The sequence below is a fragment of the Eulemur rufifrons genome, chromosome 17 (genome assembly GCF_041146395.1).
Source record: "Eulemur rufifrons isolate Redbay chromosome 17, OSU_ERuf_1, whole genome shotgun sequence".
NCBI classification, from domain to species: domain Eukaryota; kingdom Metazoa; phylum Chordata; class Mammalia; order Primates; family Lemuridae; genus Eulemur; species Eulemur rufifrons.
This window is the reverse complement of record NC_090999.1, coordinates 92,496,919-92,517,911: the sequence shown is the minus strand read 5'-3', so window position 1 is coordinate 92,517,911 and position 20,993 is coordinate 92,496,919. Positions and strand designations below refer to the sequence as shown.

The 20,993-nt window shown below is 35.2% G+C and overlaps 1 protein-coding gene across 2 annotated transcripts in view; it reads right to left on the bottom strand.

Annotated features, from left to right (window-relative positions):
• The window catches only part of SLC12A2 (solute carrier family 12 member 2), a 90,431-nt gene that overhangs the window by 59,985 nt on the left and 9,453 nt on the right, over positions 1 to 20,993 (bottom strand). For both annotated transcript variants that reach the window (XM_069492037.1, XM_069492038.1), the window contains exons 2-4: positions 4,761 to 4,880; positions 3,461 to 3,536; positions 3,078 to 3,173 (exon numbers count right to left, since the gene is read on the bottom strand). In XM_069492037.1, the coding sequence (XP_069348138.1) occupies positions 3,078 to 3,173; positions 3,461 to 3,536; positions 4,761 to 4,880 (292 nt within the window). The remainder of the gene's footprint in view (positions 1 to 3,077; positions 3,174 to 3,460; positions 3,537 to 4,760; positions 4,881 to 20,993) is intronic.

Below are 20,993 nucleotides of genomic sequence, written 5' to 3'. Positions count from 1 at the left end.
ACAATCAAGGTAAAAAACTGTCAAGCACTACCTCAAAATAGTTCTTTATATTAATAAAAAAAAGATAACTATGCATTAGGTTTAAAACAGAGCTCTTCAAAATAAAAATTACTAAACAGAGTTAGTATGTTTCCCAATCTTTGAATAATATTTTAAGTAAATTTATTTCCTTATTAATTCCCTTCATAATCAACTCTGTCTATATAAAGTTCAAATGAGTTCCCCAGACATCACTACTCCCATGGCATCCATCCATTTCCCCTTTGATACCCTGATCCTTTGGCTAATTCTAGCTCTATCACCCTCTCTCTAACTGGCTCTTACATGGCAGGCAGTCAAAATCAAGCTCTCAGTGGCTGGTAGGAAATCTAATCCAGGCACTCTTGGTACCATCCTAAGGTTGAGTTTATGGTTAAAAATGGCAAACAAAACTCACACTCCTACATGGAGTCTCTTCAGTTTGTCTCAAACCCAAACTCCCTTTCCATCTTTTTAGCTCTGTGAAATTTTGCTAAATAAGGATTCCTTGTTCCACAGAGATTCCCAGTCCGGAATTTGCTGTCATCATCCTATAGTGCCATTTAACAAGTTCCTCTCTCCCCTGCGTGTTCTATAAATGCTTCCTGGAGATATGGGCATGATGCGATTTAGGTTCAACTTGTTGGGAAATAATACTTTATAGTACTTTCATCAAGTAAAAGGTTTACAAAGTTGAATATTATAATTCTCATTCCTCCTTCACTTATTATGTAGAATAATTATCTAAAGAACAAATCCCATCAATTTCTTGGTTACCTTTAGTTCAGGTAAGGAAACTTTCATTCAGGAGTTTAACACTAGATTCTGTACCTTTATTTATCAATTTTCATAAGATGGTCCCCTAGCATGTTTCCAAAGGGAAAAATAAGATTTTTTTGTGATATTTCATTGTGAACTTATGGATTTGATCATATATTATATTTTCATCCCAATCAGTTATGATTATTATTGCTGAACAAATTATCCAAACTTCAGCCAGTGTCAGCTTCTTCAAGTTGGCTCCTGGGTCCTTTTGACATGAAACTAGTCATCTTTGTTATCTTCCTTGTTCCTGAATGTGAAAAGATGTCTAAGCACATTCCTTGCCCAGATCTGGAATCAATCATTTCTTCAAAATCTTCCCTGGTTCTTTTGAGTGCAAATACATAATGTGGGTACTAGGGTTGCTTATTGCTTCTGGGTTGGTCATTTTGATGGACAGGTCATCTTAGTACAGGTTATTTTAATGGGCAGAGCTAAGACACATGTGCTTTCAAGATAAAATGCATGAGTCTCCTAATACTTCCAATTTAGAATTACGAATACAGGTGCAATATGATCTCAGTTTTATACCTGTATCTGCTTTCTCCCCTGTGGAAAATACTGTTTTTTCATGATACCAAACGAAATCTTGTTAGGGGTCGCCAAGTCCATGAGTCAGATACAGAGGAGACAGAGGGGCTTACATTCACCGAAATAATCTCTGGGAAACATTAATTGCAGATGATGCAGCCTGTTTATATTCTGTAAAGATCAGCCAGGTGTCCAAAGTCACCAACTAACATGCCTTCTAACAAAGCTTCATGGTATTTGGTTGTTTCTTTAATGCCTTTCTCTTTTATCTTCTATAGGTTTCATTATTTCAGCAAATGTATTTACTTCTCAATTGTATAAATACTTGATGATAATGGAAGAACTCCAAATTGTATAATCCAATGTTTTTTCCCCTATATGTTCTTCCTTTGTGAACTATCATTTTGATGGAACTGAAGCAAAACTGTAGCACATGGTAACCTGTCAGGACAAAGCTGTATATCTTCTACATTGTAATCATCTCCCTGGTCCTCCAGGACAGAAGACTGGACACAAAGTCTTTGAGGTAGTTGTATCTGTGACTAAACACACACACACATACACACATACTCAATAGTATTGAAAAATGAAATGGCTTTTTGGTCACAATCCAGGAAAATCTATGCTTTTTGAAGTTCAGATTCAAACGGGAAACAGTTCAGGGTTCATGCTCCCAGTGGATTCATGCCCCATTCCCCCTGAGGCTCACAACCTAGATTCTAAGGTTTGAGGGTAAGAAATTCTTTGATGATTTGCTGATCCCCTGCAAATAACTAACACCGCAATCTGTTTCTCCTCCCTCTTCCATTCCCCAACAGCGGCAGAGAGAAATGAAGCATGGGGCATCCAGTTCACAGGAAGGCAAGAGGAATCTCTGGTGTTGTCTGATTAACTCTGTTGGACATATTCACATCTATAGCCCAATCCAGACTAATACACATGAAACTTCTGTAAACAGTGATGCATGCTCAGCACAGTCATAACCATATTGATATGAGCTGCTAGTTTCCCGGGGCCATAGTGATCATATTCTGCATCATACTTCTTGACATACGAAGATGATGACAAGCTCAGGGTACAAATGTTTTGGTTACATAAATTGAAAAAAAAATGAAAAGCTCAACCTGGCATGCACTCACGCTCTGTCTCTCCCCCCTCCCCACCTCCCCCCTCCTCCACGCCATAGATCTTGTGGAGATGTTGTGGACGTCAATGAAAGAGGCCTCAGGGTGCTCACAGTAGAGAGCTGGACCTCAAAGTAAGGATTTAGAGTCCCAGGTGTATCTCACACAAAGCTATTAGATCATGGGAAAGGTACTCTGCCTCAGTTTCCCTCAAAATGAGGGGGAATGAGGTTATACTTGCACAATGTTAACCAAATGCCAGCATGCATGTTACTGATCCAAGGGCTAAAGCCTGGGAGGAGGCAACAGGATGCAGTCCAGTGGAGGAGAGACGCAAGTAGAAGCTATATTCTTGCTACCAGACATGCTGAACATCTTAAATAATTTAAAGTGCATGTATATGGATCAATATAAAATTGTACATTCAAACATACTAGTTTGGAAGTGCTCAACAGTAATTTTCTTGTCTACGTAGACCTCATATGTTGCTTCTAGTAAGGTAAAAAATAATTAGAAATACAATTTAAACCTCTATTTAGTAAATGTGATCTGATGACAATGATACAAAAAGATTGAAGTTACCTCCTCTTACAAATCCATTAGTAGCTATTGCTGAAGTGGACAGTCCTGTGATAGTTGTCACAACAGTGGCCATCATTATTACAATGACTGACAGACCTTTAAGGAGAAAGAAAAGAAATTGAGAATACTTTACCTGCCATTATCTAGAACTGGTTGGTCTAAGTATAATGAATTTACACTGTAAGTTATAGATTACCTAATTCTGATGCCATTTTAGAAAAATCAGAATTATGAAAAAAGTAACATTAAGATAACAATCTGATATAAAGAAAAACATAGATCAGAATGACTCCATTGCTTGAGTTTTATGAGGTTGAGAGCTCAGGAACAGCTATTTTGCTTACGCATTGTTCTCAAATCAAGCAGGGCATAGCTTCACTTACCTATTCCAGCTTGACCCACAATCCATGACAATCTAATGAACAGCATCACACCCCAAATGTTTAACATACAACGTACCTAAAAGAGAAAAATAAGTAAAGATATATATGAAGAAAAATAATCAAATAATACAGCAGTAAACACTAAACCAGCCAAAAAAGGGGATAACACGCATTTGACTATAGAAGATACAGTTTTTAAATCTAATTCCTACCCCACCCTTTTAACAGTTTTTAAAAAGAGTTTAATAACAGCTTACATTTGAACTAATGTAAATGCATTGTAATATAAGACAGTGTGTGTGTAAATAAATATGTTCATCACAATTATCTGAAGCAGTAGAAACATAAAAGATACAAGAAATATTTTAAGACTTCAGCCCTTAAAAAAACTTTATATTACCCTTTATTGACACAAGTTTAATTTTTGCTCATTCTTTTATAACATCCTCCTTTCATATGATTTCTTCAGCAGATTTAAGTATGTCAATACAAAATGCCAATTGTTCATTTTTTTAAAGTAAATTTTTGAGTTTCCCAAATTTATTTTCACTTTTATTTATTATGCTCATACATAGAACATAGTCTCCTAAAGTACTAAAATCTAAGCATAAGCAAACAATACCCAGAGCTTCGCATTCACCTTATTGATTAGGCAATAAAATTACTACCAGAACTGCGATTTTTCCCTCTACTTCTCTAAATTCCAATACCAACTCTATTAAATGCTTCCAAAGTCTCAATGAGAAGGCAATCCAGTCTACTTTAGTTAAAACCTTAGTGCCTATTCTAACACAGAAAAATAGAACTAAATATGAACCTTAATCACCTAAACCTGTGTACTGAAGTAAATTCAAGAAACAGATTTCTCCTTTATTCTGTTACTTGTTAACTTCAATATACTTCTCTTCAAAAGATAACGGGGATAGTGTGAAAGAAAGCTGGCATATTTCAGCTCTATTTCCTGCTCAGCTTTCTGAATTTTGATGCTTCCATCAATCTGATAGCTTCATACTTAATCTCCCAAAAGTGACAATATGTGAGATTCACAAGAAGCAAGGAAATATAATTTACAGGCAATAAAGGATAATTTGGTTAAATTAATAAATATATCTTCTTTATTAAATTTAATATCCAAAACGAATGGAGGTACAAGTTATTAATTTGATCTTCTACAGCACTCAGACAACAAAGTTGTAACAGAGGGAAATAAAAATTCTCTTGAGAACTGATGAGAATATTAGGAAGGTTTTATAATCAACAGAAATACTGTCATTCTAAAATAAAGTCTACATATACATACTAATACACCCTTGATCCAGCCAAACTTCACAACTCCTTTACTTTCTGCAGCGTATGTGACCACAGCATCTCTGGTTGGAGTACTTTCTTCACCATTTGCAAAGCCATCCTCAAAAGGTTCCTGGTTATAAAAAGAAATGTGAATTACGTTTAAGAATTATTTAAAATTTAAAATCACCTGATAAATACAAATACACTTAACCATATTTAGGAGGACACAGTATAGATTTCCAATAATCAAGGGTTTCTGAATATTTTACCTGAGGAAAACATAAAGCAATAAAGTAGAAGAAAACCTTAATTACTGAGATTTCTTAAAATTTAAATCTCACCATGACAGTAAACCCATTTTAATAATTTCAAATTTTAATTACACTTTGGTGAAGTCTGGAGAATAAAGAACACCGATTGCTAGCCATAGGCTAGCTAGGTCAGTCAATCCAGACTGCATCTCTCCAGCCACAAATTCACATCACCTAGTGGCCACCTTTCCCACATCTGAAATTTCACCACTAACAGATTAAAACTCCTCTTCCTCACCAATGAATACAGTTTTCCCTTTACAGTCCAAGATAGGAAGAGTCCCATGGATCCCAAGATTCGTTCATAACTCCTCCCTTTACTCATTCCTTACCTGCATTCAATCACTCTGTGTTCTTCAAGCTTTCCTTTGTAATTTTTCTCAGATTCAGACATGAGCTGTTTGACGTTTCCTTCTTAGGTCTTTAAATTTCATGTCTGATTCTATAATTCTTAGTTTTCTGTTCTCTACTTTCTTTCTCTCTAAGTGGTTCTCAATTTTTGTTCTGTCCCAATACACCCAAGGCATACGACACTTTTCCAAATCAGTAACAGAGCCTAAAAAGGTCATGAAGGGAGAAAGGAGACGGCTTGGGAAATAAAAGATGTGCTGGATCTAAAATAATGTCCCAAAAGTGGCCCCATGGTTGTTCCTCTACCTATACATATCTCAATAGCAGAAAACAAAATACAGCTATGTTTCAGACATTCTTTCTTTAAATGCAGAAGAAGCAACTATTATAAATTAATTATTTAAAACCATTTTCAGTGCTTCGCATGCTTTGGAGAATTCTGAATATAATTTTTTATTGCAGAAATGAGATGCAAGTTCTGTGCTGCCACAGTACAAAATCTACATAATAATCCAAACTTCCATTTTCCCTTGACCCAAGATCTGTCATTCAATTCCATTTAATGCAATATTGTTACATGCTTTTTAAAAGTACTATCATATCAACCTTGATCAGCTCTTAGATTCCATACTTATATAGCTTAACTACTGATGATTCTTTGATTTTGAAAAGATACACTAAAATAAACCAGATGCAATAATTTAAGTATTTCTTTTGTGTGGTTTTGTTTTGGTTTTTTTTTTGGCAGAGTCCCGCTCTGTCACCCGGGCTAGAGTGCCATGGCATTACCCTAGCTCACAGCAACCTCAAACTCCTGGGCTCAAGCAATCCTTCTGCCTCAGCCTTCCAAGTAACTGGGACTACAGGCATGCACCACCATGCCCGGCTAATTTTTTCTATATATTTTTAGTTGTCCAGCTAATTTCTTTTTATTTTTCAGTAGAGACAGGGTCTTGCTCTTGCTCAGGCTGGTCTCGAACTCCTGAGCTCAAACAATCCGCCCGCCTCAGCCTCCCAGAGTGCTAGGATTACAGGCGTGAGCCACCACGTCGGCCTAAGTATTTTTTTGAAAATACTTTTCTAGGCTTTTTAATGATGTTAAGAGAAAAATAATTAAATTTTAAACCAATCCTCATGTTTTCATTCACTGACATAGCTATAGCCTCAACTACATGAAATACATGGAAATGAATCATTTTAAGATCACTAAGAATTTAAATATGAAACTTCAATGTTAAACACTTCTGATAGTAGCTCACAAATTTTTTAAAGCAGAGCCTAAGACATAAATATAATAATTTTTCTTGTAACACAGTTTCATTAACTATCACCTACCAGTGATTACTGTACTGCACTGTGAGAGGGGCGCCCCCAGGGATGGTACACAGAACCGATCACCCCCATAAAAAATTTATAATTATTCCAAATCTGCTATAGTTTTTGAACAGCTTTATTGCAATGTAATTAACATACCACACAATTCACCCATTTAAAGTGCCCAATACAATGATTTTTAGCATATCCACAAAGTTGTAAGACTATCACCACAATCGACTTTAGAATATTTTTATCACGCTAAAAAGAAACTCAGTGCCCATTAGTCACTCCCCAATTCCCCCTTCCTCCAGCCCCTGGTAACCACCAACTAGCTTTCTGTCTCCACAAATTTCTCTATTCTGACATTTTATATACATGCAATCACACTGTATGTAGGCTGTGCATGTGGCTTCTTTCACTTAGGAAAATGTTTTCAAGGTTCATTAATGTTATAGTATATATCAGTACTTCCCTCCTTTTTACTGCCAAATAATATTCCACTGCATGGATATCCTACATTTTCTTCATTCATCAATTAGACACTTAGGCTCATTTCACTTTTTGGCTATTATGAATAATGCTACAATGAACATTTGTGTACAAGTTTTTGGGTGCACATTTGTTTTCATTTATCTTGAGTATATACCCAGGAGTGGAATTTCTGGGTCACAAACTTTTTGAAGTGACTGCTTCTAGTCATTTCTCTCATCTCTTCCTTTGTATCAGACTGCAAACTGTCACTTCTCATTTCAGTGAATATGCCTGCCTATTGTTATCCCTATTCTTGCTGGTATAAACATGGAAACCAGCAACCACTAAAACGTTAGAAATATGTATGTTTGAAGTAAAAAAAAAAAAAAAAAAAAAATTGTGCCCAGGAGCCTGCATAGCTAAATTGCAAGAACAATCCACTTTGGCTGTACTTCTACTATTGACTGTGTTCCAGCAGAGAGTCAATGACAAGGCCAAATAATAAAAATTGACTACAAATAGGGATTGATGACTCAACCGTTCAATTATTCAAATAAAGCCAGATCAAAAATGTCTACCTGTTAATTCAATTAACTTTAAATAAAAGTTTCTTAGTTTTTACTCTAAGATATATAATGCTCTTGGAGTTATTTTATGAAAGAAGACTTTAGAATATATAACCTCCAAGTATTATAAGAAAATACAATATCTAATACATACTAAAAAGACATCTCTCTCCCAATCTCTGTTAAAAGAAAACTAAAGATTTGTGTACTTAACAGGCTACTTTTTCCAAGGCTAACTATTGATACGGGCTTTTTTTTTTAGCAATGCAAAAGTATGCAGGCATCCTAAAATTTTTGATATGGGTGTTGATCAGAATTCCACCTCAAAAAAAAGTTGAAGATCTAGCAATAATTTTGCTAGTTTCCACCATACTATGCACAACTATGTTCAAAAAACAAAGTAAGATTTTCCACTTAAATACTGCATGTATCAAGTAGTATTTTAAATTAAGGTGGGTCCATATAAAAGGAAAAATTATCTTCCTCATCTTCTGGCAGTTCTATTTAAAAATGTGCTTCATTTATCTTTAAAATACAATTCAAAAGTTAAAATCAAATAATTGTTTGTTATTACCTGTAGCTCAATGAATAGACTTAAAAATGAAGTTTGGTTTATAATTGTATTAACTTCCTGAAATATCAGGAAACCAAAGTGCAATATACATCTTTTGTTTCTTTAAATACATTGCAGAGAAATAAGGAAATTATCAGGTATGGCATTTTGTCCACACACACACACACACACACACACAATGTATAAAAACCTTATAGTCATGGAAAATTTCATATATGCAATTATGAACTATAAATTACGCTAATACAAAGGTACGTAAATAAAATCTTCAATCTACCTGCCATTTTCACATAAATGATGGGTTTGTTTTCTTTACTGTGTTTTCCACACTAATGGATAAAAAGTAAAAAACAACAGCATAAATGATTTTATGGATGCCACGTTAAATGAAGTTGGTCCAAATTAATTTAGTATTATTCCAGGAAATAATCTTTCAAAAAGTATTAATAGCATTGTGATTCTGAGTCTCCCAAGCAGGGACTGAGGGTAGGGGTGAGAATAAAATTGGGAAGGGCGGAAGACAGAGGAAAGAATGGAAGACCCAGATAGATAGACCCTCAGTAACCAGAAAAGAAAATGATTAAATCAGTTGAACATGCTCAACTGTTCTCCAAGTGAAAGATAAAGTAAAATAGTTTTTCTTCTTTTGGATCTAGTTTTTAATTCCTGATGGTTTTAGTGAACATTTAACTGTTTAAAAAAAAGTATACTTGACCAGAAAGATAGATTAAATCTTTTATGATAATTAGGATGTAAATATGTTTTAGATTTATTCCTCCAGCCTAAGCAAAAGCAAGACCCCATCTCTACTAAAACAAAAAAAAAGGAGCTGGGTGTGGTGGTGCACACCTATAATCCCAGCTACTTGGGAGGCTGAGGCAGGAGAATCGCTTGAACCCAAGAGTTTGTGGCTGCTCGGAGCTAGGCTGACACCATGGCACTCTAGCCCATGCAACAGAGCGAGACTCTGTCTAAAAAAAAAAAAAAATTTATTCCTAGATGTACATCTTAGAAATTTGCAAAATGTTTTCAGTTACCTGTCTTGATTTACCAATTTATCTTTTACATATCAAAGGTCATATTTCAAAGTTTTTAGACCTAAGAGAAAACACTACTTAGAACACAATGATATGGTTTAGTGATGATATTTTTTTCACTGAAAAAATTCTTATAATATCAAGCTATTGTTTCTTCCCTAATGCTAGAATTTTCTTTGGCATTTTAGAGACAACCTATGATGTTTCTTTTTTAAAATAATGGAGAAAAATCAAATCTTAAGGAAAAAAATTTATCCAAGTATTTTAAAAATTACAATTAAAAACCTTAACCTAAAGCTTCCTAGTATTTTGATCTATGAAATAAAATTTCAATCCCAATCTCAATTAATGAAACTTTGTACAAGGTAAATCAAACTTCATCAAATAATCTAAAGTGACAAAAAAAAAACTACATGAGCAAGGAAAGACTGGAGGGAGGGAAGACACATAGTATATATAAAGTTTTTTATTCATGTAACAATTGCTTATTCAGAAGATTGTGCTATGTACAGGGTAGTAGCTATGGCAGAGATAACAGAAATTTTAAGGAATACAAAGCTGTGCACCCTTATTCAGGCTATCCAGTTTCAAATTATTCTGGCAGTCCACATCATCTAAATCCCCCCAAAAAACCAAAAAACTGATAACCATAAGCCATAAAAAAGTCACAAGTCAAGGCCAGGCACAGTGGCTCATGCTTGTAATCTTAGCACTTTGGGAGGCTGTGGTGCGAGGACTGTTTGAAGCCAGGAGTTTAAGACCAGCCTGGGTAACATAGCAAAACCCTGTCTCTATAAAAAATAAGAAAAATTAGCTGGGCGTGGTGATCCGCACCTGTAGTCCCAGCTACTTGGGAGGATGAGGAGGGAGGATCACTTGAGCCCAGGAGTTCAAGGCTGCAGTGAACTATGATCACACCACTGTTGCCTGGGCAACAGAGCAAGACCCTGTCTCTGGGGGGGAAAAAAAAGGTTACAAGTCCAACATTAAGGGAAATCATAATTACATAATAATATACTACACACATAAATAAACCAAAAAATAATTCCCTCCAGGAATTAGTTTTAAATTCTATCCCAAATTAACATCTATGCTAAATGAAAAATAAGATGGAAAAGGCCAGTTAGTAGTGAACAAGCTGCCTTCCTAGGTACATACACTTTATCTTCACCTGTATTTGAGATATTCTTTTACTACTTCCTATAACTATGCAAACACTTAGAAAATACACCAGAGAAGAGTGATTTTTTTTTTTCCCCTCATTGAGTCTTTGAGAGTTTAATTCTGGATAAGAACTGATTTGTAGGTTTGGAAATAACTTGGCTTTTCATATTTGAAGTTGGAGTGAACTCTGGCATAGAACCCAACCCAATTCAATTCATGTGTATTGAGATATACACCAATTTTGGAGTGAACTCTGGCATAGAACCCAACCCAATTCAATTCATGTGTATTGAGATATACACCAATTTTTTTATGCTAAGTAATATTGCAAGATACAAAGAAATAGTAGTTTTTCTACCTTCAAGAAATAAGATGGTCTTATAAAATATAGTTGCACATAATCTAGATGGTTACCTATTACCTATGGATTAAACTAAGAATTCTTAGTTTGTGAGACCCCCATAATCTGGCTGGCTTACTTTAATAATAGCCTCCATTTATTGAAAGCCTACTCTGTGTCAGACACATCCTTAAATGCTTACATGTCTTACTTTCCTAAATTGGCACATCTTTGAGAGGTTGGTACTATTATGCCCACTTAACAAATGAGCAAAAAGACTTTTGAGGGGTTAATTTGCCTTGAATTATGAAGCTGTTAATTTGGTAGAGGAAAGAACTTCCTAAATGGTAGAATTCCACATATTACGGTGAGTGAAGGTAATTTTAGGATTCTATTTTGAGCAAAGGGACAAAAGACAGGCAAATTATCCAACTCAGGAAACCGTCCTGCTTGAACTTTCCAATCCTCCAGCTATATATTTTTGCTCTTCACCCTTCTTCATCTTTCCCTCATTCCTTTGTTTCCAAATTTATAGAAGATAAGGGTTTCTAACACGGTCCTCAGAAAAAGAACAGCAGAAGTCTTGCACTGGATAGCACCAGGAGATTTTTAAAAACTCTTTGTGCTCTGTAGAAATGCCTCCCAGGGTATACAATGTCTATGAAACTCTTCACCCCACAGGACTGCTACAGACCATACCACCTATGGAGAAGAAAGAATTGCTACAGTATTTAGAAAGTCATCTGGAAAGGCATGTCAAATGTTTAACGTTATGTATGTTATTCAATTTTATTTGGAGGCTATTCTGATAGAAAGAGGAGGTAAAATTCAGTTTCTATGCTATTTTCTAGGATTTCTTTCTCCAGTTAAAAAGTCTCATTACCTGCTCAAGCCAGCATCTTGTGTTAATCAATGTTCTAGGTAGTATACTAGGTTCTTTCTTCCTTTATATATTTTCCTACTGAAACCTCTGGACCCCTGGGCCTACCTGTGCACCTATGCCTTCTCAGGAAGGGTTGAAAAATAAAACTATCCACATGAGATTCTTTGGATTTGTCCCCAATGTGAAGTTAAGGCAAATTTTCCTATATTTTTCCGACCACAGACCACTTTCCTATGCCTATTAACTTTTCTTAACATTTTTTATAACCCCTCAAACTCTATCCTTTAATTACTGAGAGTTCTAATTTGAAATAATATTGCTCTGTTGCAGAAATACTAGTTTTAAAGTATTTTCTCCTGAGGAACTTTGGCGTATTGTTCCCTCTGACTGTAATGCACTTTGAAGATGGCTGGCTCCTTCTCATCGTTTAGCTCTTAGCTTACATGTAGCCTCCTCCTTCCCAAACCACCCAACATATGGTTTCCTCTCAGTCCCTTTTATCTCCTTCATAGCACATGTCACACTCTGTAATTATCTTATTTACTTGGTTTTTTGTAATCTATGCATCCACTTCCACTCCTTCAATATATATTAAAATGGAAGGTCTACACAACACAGACCTTTCCTGTAATTTTCATCAAAGATACAATAACTGAATATTGAGCTTTTACGGGCAATCTCTGTTTTCTAGATAATGTCCTGAAATAGTACAGTTAAAATGAAAAGTGTCTGCTCTTAAGTCAGATCTATATTCAAATCCCAGCTCTGCTACTCACTAGCTATTGTGAACTTTGGCAAGTTATTTAACCCCTCTGGCCCTCAGTTTGCACATCTGTGAAATGGGGATAATAAAGTGAGAAAATACGATTGTATAGAACATAAAAACTCACATACGTTGCTCCTGGAAGTATAAATTGGTAAACAATTTTGAAAAAAATTTGGGCATTATTTTGAAGTTGAAAAGATGCATACCCTTTAATCCGGGAATTCTATTCCTCAGTATATTCTTAGAGATATACAACACTTCTGTGAAGCAGGACACTTGTATAAAAATGTCCATATCAGCATTGTTTAAAATTGTTAAAAACCAGAAATAATCCAAATACCCATAACTGCAGAATAAAATAAAGTAGTATATTTATTAGAAGATAGATAGCAATAGAAATGAATTACAAAAATACAGCATATATTAAATGTCATAAACTAAGAGTGAACAAAAGACAATAGATTAAAAATATAGTATATGATTCCATTAGTATAAAGTTTTAAAGCAGGAAAAACTAAACTAACGGTCTTCAAAAATATATAAAGGTGACCAAAAAAATTTTTAAAAAATCAAGATCAAGACTCAAAGGAGTGATCACCATTAAGTCAGGGCAGCGGCTACCTTGTGGAGGAATTATGAAGGGGTGAACAGTAACATTCTATTTCTTGATCTGGTCAGTGACTACACAGGTGTTCACTGGATAACTGAAGCTATACATTTATGCTTTAAGTTCTTTTTTTATTCCACAATTACAAACATTTTTAAGAGACAAAGAAAATATGTTAAATGCTTAGGATGTTGCCTAATTATAGAGTAAGAGCTCAATATATTTTGGCTGTTATTATAAACAACAAATAAGTGATCTACTATTATAACTGCCCATGTTGTAAGTTTAAAACTGGATGTTGAACAAATACATAAAAATAAATACTGCAAAACATCATTAATCTAGACTTAACTACTTAGCTTCTTAAAATTCAATATTGGCAGAGCTTAAGATTTCCTCTGGAAGAAGAAAACAAAAGCACTGACCTTCATGTACAAGTATGACATCACACTCTGCATGGTGGTGGTAAAGGATTTCTCAGCCACCCCACCGTCAGCAAGCCAACGGTATAGCGCAAGGAACGTGGTCACAGTACTAAAAATGCTTTGCAACTCCTCTGGCACTAAAAATTGCTTCATAAATGATAAATTCTTTCCTTCCCCATTTTCCTTAGTGGCAACTGACAGCACTTTACAGCAGGACCACCTAGGGTTAATGCTAAACTACATGGTCTGAAAATAGAAGCAAAACTTATGGGCCCAGTATTATTTAAGCAAATTTAGTCATAGTTAATGATAACCAGTTAGTCATAGTTAATGATAACCAGAAGAGTGAAAAATCTTTATTTCGGGGCACTGTCAATAAAAAAAATTTGTTTTGCTCACAAGCAGCTTAATGTTGATTTAAATAAACCCAAATTATACTTTAAAAATGTTAAAGTTCACTGAAAAATGCTATTTACATCCTAAAATCTTGTGAAATAAAATATTAATAAAGATACTTTAAAGATCAAAATTTCTCATATAGTTTAATAGCAACTGCTTAATACTAAGGTAAGCCAAAGTGTTAAATATCACAAAACATAGCTAATTTAGCAACTAAAAATATGTGCATACATATGCAAATTTAGATGCCAAAGTGGCTGACTTTATTCTAACAATTGTCCTAACATTTTTTTTAATCAAGTATTAGCCAATTATATCATCCCAAAGCTACCAACATTTCCTGTCCGTGCTGTCGGTGATTGGTGTATTCAGTGTAATGCTCCCCACACAGACTACTCTTTCAAAACAAAGTATTGTTTTACAGGAATCCAATCTGCTCTGGTTAACAATGCTCTATTAATGTCCAACGGCATTAATGCAAAGCTCAAAACTCAAGTGCCACAGATAAAAGTGGATGGTGTGACCACGTGACTTTACAATGAACCAAGTCAGAACTGCAGATTGCAGACAAAGGATTCAGTCCTCTACCTAGCCCATCACGTTCTTTACTAACCATTCAAGACTGAGTTACCAACAGAACGTATTAATAGCATAACTCATACATCACTTCAAAATCTCATACAACTTGCTAATGTCAACACACTAAAAGCTTGAAAACATTAATTCAAATTACTAGAAAACTTGTATCTTCTAGTATCAATAACATAACTGCGACCTACATTTCAAATTGCTTTATTTTTAAAATAGAAAGAACCAAAAGTTGACAAAGGGATAGGAAATACCTGACTAGTGGCATCACAAGTGGGTAAAACACTGGAAAGCAATATGCACAGAGAGCCATGTGATAACCATGTGATAGTATACACCCAGACATTAATACAGGCGATGAACTTGGTATTTCATGTAATTCTCACATGAGTGTATGATATTTCTCACTATGAATACAGGCTGACTATCCCTTATCTAAAATGCTTGGGACCAAAAGTGTTTTGGATTTTTGAATTTTTCAGATTTTGATATATCTGCACTATACTTAACCAGAGTTCAGCATCCCTAATCCAAAACTCCAAAATCCAAAATGTTCCCATGTGCATTTCCTTTGAGTGCTATGTCATGTGAGCACTCAAAAAGTTTCAGATTTTGGAGCATTTCAGATTTTTGGATTAGGGATACTCAACATGTATTATATTTCCCATTTTCCATATAAGGAAACTGAGGGTCAGAGGTGACAAATTCTTTTTCTAAAGGTCTCAGAACTGTTATGTAGAAAGGTCAAGATTTAAATTCCTGGCTGACAGCTCAACCATACAGTCATGTGTCATATAATGTTTCTGTCAATAATGGACCACATATACAACAGCTGATTTAAATAAACTCAAAATTAAATTTCAAAAATGTTAAAGTTCACTGAAAAATGCTATTTACATCCTAAAACCTTGTGAAATAAAAAATTAATAAAGATACTTTAAAGATCAAAATTTCTCATATAGTTTAATAGCATCTGCTTAATACTAAGGTAAGCCAAAGCGTTAAATTAATATCCCAAAACATAGCTGATTTAGCAACTAAAAACATATGCATACATATGCATACAGCTGAAACATTCCTTTTCTAGTGACATCGTAGCCATCATAAGGTCATAGTGCAACACATAACCTACATGTTTGTGGTGATGCTGGTGTAAACAAACCTACTGCCCTGCCAATGGTATAAAAGCATAACACATACAATAATGTATAGTACATAATACTTGATAATGGTAATAAACAACTATGTTACTGGTTTATGTATTTACTATGCTACACTTTTTATCACTGCTTTAGAGTGAACTCTTTCTACTTATTTAAAAAAAAAAAAAGAGTTAACTGTAAACCAGCCTCAGGCAGGTCCTTCAGTAGGTATTCCAGAAGAAGGCATTGTTATTGTAAGAGAAGACAGCTCTATGCATGTTATTGCCCAAAGACCTCCCAGTGGGACAAGATGTGGAGGTGGAAAACAGAGATATTGATGATCCAGACCCTCCAAAGGCCTAGGCTAACATGTGGTTTGTGTCTTAGTTTTTAACAAAAAAGTTTTAAATGTTAAAAAAAAAAAAGCTTACAGAATAAGGATATAAAGAAAATATTTTTATACCGCTGCACAATGTAATATGTCTGTGTTTTAAGCTAAGTGTTATTACAAAATAGCCAAATTTTTTTTTCTTTCAGAGACAGAGTCTTGCTCTGTCTCCAGGGCTAGAGTGCAGTGGTGTCATTACAGCTCACCGCAACCTCAATCTCCTGGGCATGAGCGATCCTCCTGCCTCAGGCTCCCAAGTAGCTGGTACTATAGGCATGAGTCATGATGACCGGCTAATTTTTCTATTTTTTGTAGAGTACAAAAAGGGTCTCACTCTTGCTCAGGCTGGTCTTGAACTCCTGGCCTCAAGCAATCCTGTCACCTCTTGACTCCCAAAGTGCTAGGATTATAGGCATGAATCATCTGCCAGGCCTGTTTTTAAAAATTTTTAAGTTTATAAAGTAAAAAAGTCATAGCAAACTAAGGTTAATTATTGAAAAAAAAATTTTTTAAAAGTTTAGCATAGCCAAAGTGTACAGTGCTTATAAAGTCTTACTAGTGTAATGTCCTAGGCTGTCACATTCACTCACTACTCACTCACTGACTCACCCAGAACAACTTCCAGTCCTGCAAAAGCTCCATTCATAGTAAATGCTCTATATAGGTGTACGCTTTTTAAAAATCTTTTCTACCATATTTTCACTGTACCTTTTCTATGTTTAGATACACAAATTCCTACCATTGTGTTACACCTGCCTAGAGTATTCACTAGAGTAACATGCTGTACAGGTTTGTAGTCTAGGAGCAAGGGGCTATACCATGTAGCCTAAGTGTGTAGTAAGATACACCATCTAGCTTTGTGTAAGTACACCCTCCGAAGTTCATACAATGACAAAATCGCCTAACAACACATCTCTCAAAATGTTAACACATACTCCCGTTGCCAAGCAACACATGACTGTATATGCATGGAAATGAATCCAGGGCAAATGAAAAAAAGCAAAGACAGGAAAGGAAATCCTCTTAATAGATATAGCTGCACTCAGTGAGATCTGCGACTTTGCTGCTTTTTAACTGAGAGCCTTCCCCAACTGTGTGGCTGAAATGGCTGACAGCAAAGCCCTACCACCTTCAAGTATCGGAGAAGAGTCCAAAGCCAGCAGAGGAATTGGAAATTAAGCGGGAATCTCTAGAAAAAGTGGAATGATAGCAAGGGTAAGCTCCCAAATCTACGCTGGCCACCAAACTATATAAATAGTTTGATAGGAGAGACCAGCAGGGGCCAGGCTAAAAAAGTAGTAGCTGGAAGCCATAAAACAGAAAAGAGGTTATCAGTTTTTACATGGGGGGAAGGAGCCCAGTTTGTAGCTAGAGCCTAGGAATCAAAAAACAATAATCTTCAAAAGAACATTTTTAAAAACTAACCCAAAGTCTCTACAATGTATTATCTACATGTCCAATTTCCACCCAAAAAACTATTAGACATGCAAATAAACAGGAAAATGTAAACCCTACTGGGGGGCGGGGGGCGGGGGGAAGCAGGGGAAAAAGTTAGTTAGAAACTAACTCCTGATATTGGATTTAGGAGACAAAGGCTTCAAAATAGCTATAATAAATATGTTCAAAAATCAAAGGTAAGTATGATACCAGAGAGTAACAGATAGCAAATCTCAACAGAGAAATGGAAGCTTTATTTTAAAAATTAGAAATTCTAGGTTGTGCACAGTAGCTCACACCTGTAAACCTAGCAATATGAGAGGTCCAGACAGGAGGCCTGCTTGAACCCAAGAGTTTGAAACCAGCCTGGCAATAGTGAGACTCCATCTCTGCAGAAAATTTTAAAATTAGCCAGGCATAGTGACGAGCGCCTGTTGTCCTTGCTAGTCAGGAGGCTGAGGCAAGAGGATCACTTCAGCCCAGGAGTTGGAGGCTGCAGCGAGCTATGACGAGGCACCGCACTCTGGCTGGGGCAAAAGAGAGAGACCCTACCTCAAAAAAAGAAAAAAAAAATCAGAAACTCTAGACTTGGAATAAATTTTTAAAGAAAATCGCAATAATTGAATTGAAAAATTAACTAGGTGGACTTAAAAGCAAAATGGAAATGGCAGAAGAAAAAGGAAAGAGTAAAAAGCACCGACTTACAGATTCAAGAGATTCAAATAATCCACATCTAGGTATAACTGTTTAAAAAAAAAAAAAAGAAATTTACACTCAAAAAGGATACACAAGAAGAAAACACTCCAAGGCATAAACTGCTGAAATCCAAAAGCAAAAAGAAAATCTTGAAAACAGTAAGAGAAAAATAAAATAACATATCATATACAGTTGGCTGACCTCTTGTCAGAAACAATGGAGGCCAGAAGACATTTAAACACAAACTCAAACGGCTGAAAAAAGAAAACCCTGTCAACCAAGAAGTCTATATCCAGCAAAACCATCCTTCAAACCTCAAGTAAAATAAAGACATGTTTAGATAATCAAAAACTGAGAGAATCTGTTGCCAACTGACCCATTACAAGAAACGTTCAAGGGAAGCAGTATTAGAAATGAAGAATGGAAATAAATGTGAGTAAATAATAAAAAAAATATATATTTTTCTTTTCTCTTTGCTTTTTCAAAGCCATATGACTACTGAAAGCAAAGAGTACCTTTTGCTCTCTGTTTGCTGCAACAGTGGGTCCAGTCGTCATCCGTGGCATATGCATCTTGCCCTGTAAACTTATATCTTGCTCTTGCTCTATAATCTCATCTTTCTCTCCTCAATAAACTTCACTTTCGTGCTTAAAAAAAAAAAGAAAGCAAAAAGTCCACAATGTATGTGTTGGTTTACCATTTATATGACAAGAAGAGCACTAAGGAAAGGGACAGTATTCTGTTTTAAGACTCCTACATTTCAGCTGAAGAAATTCAATATTCTAAGTTTTCACTAAAAAAAATAACATAAAGATATAACTAGAAATTCAATAAAAGAATTAAAATGGAATACTAAAAAGTATCTCATCAGCACAAAAGATGACAGGAAAGGAAAATTTTAGAAACAAAAAACATAACAGAACAGAAAACACCACAATGGCAGGCCGTATTATAACTGAATCACAATAAATGTAAATAGACTAGTCTACAAAGAGGAAATGGCAAGTTATGATACATGTACTTGAGAGCATTATACAAACATTCACTTAAAGAGAATGTTCAAGTGAATGAGTAACAAAGGAGTGACAAAGGAAACTTTGATTACTTGACTAGTAATTAGTTATTAAATGCTAAATGGGGAAAGTAGGACATAAAATTGTAGTTTAAAAATATACACAAGGCCGGGTGTGGTGGCTCACGCCTGTAATCCTAGCACACTGGGAGGCCGAGGCGGGTGGATCCTTTCTGCTCAGGAGTTCGAGACCAGCCTGAGCGAGAGCGATACCCCGTCTCTACTAAAAATAGAAAGAAATTATATGAACAACTAAAAATATATAGAAAAAATAAGCCAGGCATGTGGTGCATGCCTGTAGTCCCAGCTACTCGGGAGGCTGAGGCAGAAGGATCGCTTGAGCCCAGGAGTTTGAGGTTGCTGTGAGCTAGGAGGACTCCATGGCACTCACTCTAGCCCGGGCAACAGAGCGAGACTCTGTTTCAAAAAAAAAAAAAAAAAATATACACAAAAATGCAAAAAGGCTGTTAAAGGCTTGAGGTCTTTAAGTTACTTCTCTATTTCCCAAAATTTTTACAATATTTTCTCTTCTTAATGAAATAATAAACATTTTCAATAAGCCAAGTACAATGAAACTCTTGGAATAAATTTTTAAAATGTTGGTTTTGAAAAGGGTTAATCCTTAGCCTTTTAAAATTTGATATTCTAAGATGGTCTGAGACTGAAATTTTCCAAAAATGTATAGTTCACTGACACTTTTTTGTATTGAGATTTAAAGCACTATTGTTATTTTGTGTTAGCATTATGTTAGATGGAGATGTTGCAATGACCAGAACTCAGGTCCTGTCCTTGCATCTATTCTAAAGGGGTATTCTAGACTGCTACTTTCTGTGAACTTTGGTTCTGTTTTTCATGATTTTCTTATCTTCTGTCTCTGCAAGACGCTATCTCTAGCTGGATCCACCTCTGCCAGTGTTCAGCTTCCCTTCTAACCTGCCCTGGCTCTGGAAACCAGATGGCCACATTTCTAATAACTGTGTATAAATGAAGCTCTTTTATGTAAAAGCTTTTTTTTTGTTACCTTCCTTAATTTCTGAATCTTAACTTTGTGTCTGGTCAGCAAATCTGCCAAATAATTGAGATTGATATAGGTGAGAAAGTATAGTATTTTCTCCAAGCCAAATCTATTATTTCTAGAAATTTATATATAAATAGGTACCGAGGCTATTCTCTGAGCAGCTTTGCCAGAAAACACTTCCTCTTTAAAATATTTCTTCACAAATGCTTTAAGAACACAATTCTTATGACAGTTTTATTTTAAACTAAAATTCTTAGACACAAACTGGTGATTAAAGAAATGAAAAACAAATTCAAAGTTTAATTTGCAAAGAAAAATTCTTCATATGAAATCAAGAGTTATTCATCATAAAGCTTAATTTCTAAAATAGCAAAGCTTGATTACTTATGCCTAAAACCATTAGGTTCTATAAAAGAGAGGTAATATCTAGGCCCAATTATTCATCAGGATTGAAACTTATCAGTTATTACCTGTTAAGAACTGAAGTTTTAACATAATTTTAATTTAAAATTTTAAATTTCCTATAGGATTTTAATAGGACATTTAATGAGCAACATACATGTTTTTCCCAATACCTCACCTTTTCTAATACCCAGTGTCTACCACTAAATGGTAATCAGGTATTAATACCTAATACCTTTCCTAATGTGCAGTGTTACCAACTACAAGTTGCTACTAGCCTCTGAGTTTG